This window comes from Thamnophis sirtalis, unplaced genomic scaffold, assembly GCF_051295495.1.
Source record: "Thamnophis sirtalis isolate CommonGarterSnake01/CBP01778 unplaced genomic scaffold, rThaSir2_p1.2 scaffold_4, whole genome shotgun sequence".
NCBI lineage: Eukaryota > Metazoa > Chordata > Lepidosauria > Squamata > Natricidae > Thamnophis > Thamnophis sirtalis.
Window position 1 is genome coordinate 108,845,096 of NW_028261384.1, and position 6,074 is coordinate 108,851,169.

The 6,074-nt window shown below is 32.5% G+C and overlaps 1 protein-coding gene across 1 annotated transcript in view; it reads right to left on the reverse strand.

Moving 5' to 3' along the window:
* Positions 1 to 5,953: 5,953 nt before the first annotated feature.
* Positions 5,954 to 6,074, reverse strand: part of LOC148046089 (olfactory receptor 10A7-like) — a 971-nt gene continuing 850 nt past the window's right edge. The window contains 1 exon segment of the mRNA XM_087714497.1: positions 5,954 to 6,074. This exon segment is cut by the window's right edge and continues 538 nt beyond it. Within this exon segment, the coding sequence (XP_087570623.1) occupies positions 5,954 to 6,074 (121 nt within the window).

Sequence of the window (6,074 nt, forward strand, 5' to 3'; positions counted from 1 at the left end):
TGCATTTCACATTACATGTATACCGGTCCAGAAAGTCAATTTATACATTCGGGGTAGAAAACATTTGTAGCATTTGAAATTCAGAAGTATCCATTATAGTTGCTCTCTGCAGTCAGTCAAGAAGCTCAATTCATGCTATCTCCAAAAATGCTCTGTTGAGCACTGTAGATGAAAAAAAAAAAGTCCAATTTAACTAATTGCACAAACTAAGTGTTATATTACTAAAATATTCTTGAACATATAAAAATTGTAGATTAGAACTAAGAGGAATCCAGTTACTCTTTGGATCTGTGCAAATTGCTTAACAAACTGCTACTGATTCAATAAGGTTTCTAAATATCTGGCTTGGTTTTCTTTTATAGATTAAAATATGATGATTTAAGATGTAATACCTTTAAAGAGGAGGGACGGAATACTTCAAACAGTTGCATAAAATCTTTGACAGAAAATAAGTGATTTGTCTGAACCAGTTTCAGAAATCCCATATTCAATTATCACTTTTTCCCCTGAATGATACCTTTTTTTTTGGTTAAAAAGCTCATTCTTCTACATCAAGCATGACAGCTTGAGAAATCAAAGCTGAATACGTCATCTTGATCTTGATAACTGCTTCAATAATTTTTCTTCCACAATGGTAGTTCTCCCACTGTTTAAGTCAATGGGATTGTTGCTGGACTAATATGCATAGGGCATGTGCGCGCACACACACACACACAAACACACACACACACACTACATCACATATGTGCACACATAGAGATATTTCTGGGAACTGATGGAGCAGCTCTGAGTATCCTTATCAATTGATTGGACCATTTCGATCTAACTTTTTACATTCTCTTTAGTTCCTTCTTCAATCTTTAGTAATTCTCCAGCTTCTCATACTTCTTTCTGATGTTGCTGCCACTTGGTAAAGTTACATCTGTCAGCATCACTGACTTCTAGCTTGTCAACTATTGCAATATCTGGTTGATTAGCCATAATCTGTCTGACTGTCCAGATCTGGAAGCCCACGGGGTTTTAACCCTGATATTCTCCATGATCTTCTGTGGAACCTTCCATCTGGATTTGGGAGAGCCTGGTCAATTCACTTCAATGTCATTCAATTTATGCATTCCTTCCTGCATCTAAGATCCTGCCATATATATTTGCCTATCTGCATACTTTGCACCTTGTTTCCTGTGTAGTGTGGTAGATTGCTACTTATGTGAATCTATTCTTGTGGTGGTATGAACAATGTCTATCAATTCATATCAGTTATATTAATCCCTTTATCAAATATAAATATATTTTACATGTACATACTATATATGCTATTTCAGTCACTAACTTAATTGAACTATGAATTAATTTTTAACAGGTATCTATAGAGAGTCTGTTTAGAATCTATCCATGTTTTTCAAGCTAATATGATACATTTATTAAATATCTATTTGAATACCAGCTAAGGCTCAATCTTTCCAATATTAATTGCTCCTACATCAAAGAAAGTACAGATGGTCCTGTTAGTGAGCTTTCAAAAAATATACATCCATGTATATAATTGAAGAAAATTATAGATAGCATCATTTTATTTATGATTGAAATCCAGATACATTTAAGCAATTAATATTATTATAGTAGATATACAATTTTATTATCACCATTATTGCATTTTTATATTACCTTGATGCTTAAATTTTATATTCAAATAGGCTCATACAAAATTATTAATTTATGTCTTTAAACAAAATGGTTTACTTCCTATGTGGGATTGTATGATTTTTAAACCTTCCTTTAAAAATATGAACAAAATATCCATGAGACTAAATGAATTTAACTTACATAAATTTCAGCTATCCATTTCTAAGGGTTTACTTAATTTTTCTACTGAAATCATTAAAATTTCCAGTTTCCTGGTATTCTACCACAGATAAATGGGCTACATTTTAGCTGACATTTTAGATAAAAGTTCAGATTCCAACAATGAAAGTATTACAGTAGGATCCGCTGATATTCCTCTAATCTCTGGTTATATTAATATATAAAAGTTCACTTACCGGCAAAGGAAAGCAGCCATGGAAAAATGCAAAAATGGGGAAGGGAAAGAATTAGCTTTGTTCCATGGTATTCCATTGAAATACAGCAGGAAAATTGGGTTAGGAATTAAAGCTTTTTTCTCTTGTGATTGGAAGTATCAGTTAACTTATGGCCTCTGTATCTCAGGTGGGCAGTCTGGTCTCAAGGGCATTTTTCTGATTACTTCATACTTACTGGATCAGATCTATGTTGGATAATTTTTTTTAATTGAACATGATGACTTAATCCATTAAACTGGATTTCTTTAACTATTTATGTTAGATATAAAGACTGAAGCACAGGCTTCACCAAGATCCACTGTTCCAGTGGTAAAATACTTCAAGCCTATTGGTTGAGCTGTTGACAGATCCCTGTATAAGGGCAAGCTGTCAGATGGGTCATTGCTGGATCTGTACTTAGTTGCTGAATAAAGAGCTGTTGCTATTGAAGCCTGACTCCTGTCTTTTCCATTCACCCGATCTAACAATTTAAGTGATAAAAATGCAAAGTAATAAATTATAACCAGGCATGCATACGTAGTCATCACATTATTTTCTTCTGAGGTAAATAATGTTAGCTAAAGCAGGGGACTCCAAACCCTGGTCCTCAGACTGCTACCAATCCATGGCCTATTGGAAACTGTGTTGCACAAAGCTCTATTTGCATATGCAAGGGATTTGATACATTGTGGAAAACCTCTGTCACCAATATTGCCCGTCCACAGAGCCAGAAAAGTTGGCAACCACTAAGATAAAGCAGGGTTGATTTTCTTTTGGAATAGTTCTGAGATAACTGTCTCTTGCTTCCACAAAATATGATTTTATGTACAGGTCAGACTATATTTGCATTACTGTGATCAGAAGTCAATAAAAGCAAAGTTTATAAGAAACTAGAAAGAATATAGAGAAAAGCACCAAAATTGGAAAGAGGTGTGGAGATTTATTCTTACCCACAATAGCCTACATAATAGTATATCAAATAGCAAATATATGTCTTATAAATTTTGTGCAATTTTTCCTATCCTATTTTCATTTTTTTTAGAAATGTTCTGTATCAATACATTTATTTACCTACACATGGTTGAACATGACATTGAAAGTCTTTTAGTCTAATTCTCTGCCTAATGTAGGAACCTTCATAAAAATTCTAAACCAAATGGCTGTCCATTTTATTTGTTTGTTTACTTATTTGATTTGAGACATTCATTAATCCAACTCTTATTATAAAGTTTCCATGCAATACATATTTTCTTACCCTCTAGTGTATGAGTCATCAAACTATGGCTCGCCAAAGTCATTATTCTAGTCCACACAGGACCACTAGGCTGCCCCATACATATCACCCCACCCATCTTCAGCTAAGCACTGAATTTACCTTCATGAGCCCCATGGGCTGCAACTGAAAGGTAAGGCCAATTTTGGCTTGCAGAGACATTCTGGAGGTGGGGGTGGTAAAAAAAATGGAGCACACAGATGAGCCATTTTCACCCATTTTTTGCCTGCAGAGATATTCTGGAAATGAGGGAGGTGAAAAATGAGATACACAGATGCCCCAGAAAGCCAAAAAATGGCCATTTTCATTGGCCATTTTCAATCATGTTTGCATCCCCCATTTTGGCCCATTTTTTTTTTCCTGAAGAGATGTTCTGGAGGCAGGGGAAGTGAAAAATAGGGCATGCGGATGCCCTGGGAAGCCAAAAATTGGCCTGTTTTTCATCTCCTCCACTCCAAAAGATAGATAAAGAGAGAGATATGGACAGAAAGAGAGAGAGAGACAGACAAAGAGAGAGAGACTTGTCTATTGTAAGCTCCTTGGCGCTGAGAAGAATTGCTGCAAAACTGAGTTTCTTGAAATGAACCACTAGACTCCTAAATACCTGAAAAAATGATCTAGTAAAAAGAAAAGTCAACCAAAAGAGCAACATACAAACAAAAGCAAATAAAGTACTCGCGAGCAAAACAAAGTTTAAACTCCAATATAATAGTTTCTCATAGTTTATGATGCAGTTCTTTTTACAATATATGATAATATCTTCTTTTTAACTTTGAAAAAAAAATACCTTGTGTGCATTTTTTCTCATCCATATTTTTTACTTAATCATTTCCTCAGTTATTTTTATACATCCTAATAAGATAAAACCACACATTTCTGTGGCAGTATTTCAGTATTTTCTTTCTTTGTGTCTATTTTCTATGCATTGAGAAGGGAAATAAATCTATTTTGTTTACATAGTACAAGATATTCTGAACAATATTCTGAGGCATCACAATTCAAAAGGAACATTTTTATTTATTCTGCCTTTCTAATAATGCAGCTTTTGAATGAATCTTTTACAATTGCAAATCATGGTCTTGAAAATATGTATCTTTGTTATTTAATCTGATACATCTGCATTTTAATGTTCTTTCTGGATTTTTCATAGGGCTTTCCTCGCACTTTGTCAAAATATTTTCCTCAAACCATTTTATGAGGAGGAAAATATTGAAACAAATTGTGTGTCCTACAGCAATACTGGTCAGGCTGGCTGCTCTCAAACAATTTAATGTGAGAAGATTCAGGCAAAAGATTGGATGTTTCTAAGTGATTCGTCCATGTCTCACACAGCATCCTTTACCAGCAAGAAAACCAGTAACTTATTGTTCTTATTTGGAATATGTAATGATACGGTATTGAAATATCATACCTCAGTTTTAATTACTTATTATTTTATTCATATCTTAATGGCTGCTCATTGGGATCTAGGCCCAAGGAGCTGGGATACGGTATCTCTATGTTTCTGAAAAGTTAATTGTATAATTATTGTTTAGTTTTTTGATGCATTTTAAAATAAAAAGTTTACAAATTCCATTTTCACATTCCAATGAACAGTAAACATATTCTGATATACTTTCATCCATATTGATAGGAAATACTAACAATTTTGTACACATATGAGTTATTGATCCATATATTTATTTTTGCAAGACAGAAGAATAAGCATTTTAGTTCTAAAATTGTACAACCATTTGCTTTACCAAATATCAATTTTTATATAATAGGAATATAGGAAACAAACCAAAACTGATACAATTGAATGTTTTTAAAACTTGCATGAAGATATGTGATAACTTCTTTCCCAAAGAGAATAATATGAAACAGTGTTTAAATGAAGTATTTATTTCATACATTGGATACATTTAAATACTGTATCATATTAATCTTATGATTTATTCAAGTGTTTTGTGTTTAAATCCAGTAGAATTCAATACATCCAAAAAAATATGTTGTTGAACAAAACTAATCTAAGGCCAACTGATCATTTTTATCTTGATAGTAGCACTTCTCATTATCTAGGGAAAATAGGAATATGTATTTTTATTCCACTGAAGAATTAAAGTTTGCATATCAAACTAATTGTTGACCTATAAAAATTGAACAAAGAGTATTAATATTTTTGTATCATTGGATTTAATCATTAATTGAAGCACTTTTTTGAAGCTGAAAATGCTGAAAATCAAATTGGATTGTCATTAGACATTGTAAGCGATCACAAAGACACACTGACAGTTAATATTTATACCATACAGTTATATGCTATATATTTATATTTTAAAATGGAAAATATTAAAAATTCATTTTGACAGAGTATTGAATTAGTGTGAAAAAACCAATTAAAGTGCTTTTTGTCAAGATAAAGAAAACAGAATCTTTTTTCTTTATTTTTATTTCAATAACCAAACTGTAATATATGATTATTCTTGATGAGTCCAGGAATTAGAACTATCCACTTTTAAAATGAAGAAATTTATCCCAGAAATTCTCCAAGGAACTTTCCTCCTCCTTTTATTGTATTTTATTACATGCATTCCTAGCCTCCATTTTTAGAGAGAAGTCACATCAAGTATAAGATTGGTCATTACTCTTTTAAATGAAGATTAACATATCTAATCTTCCAAAATCTAAATAGTAGTTTCTTCAGAGCTTCTTTGACATCCTTATTTCTCAAGCTGTATATTAGAGGGTTGAATAATGAAGGA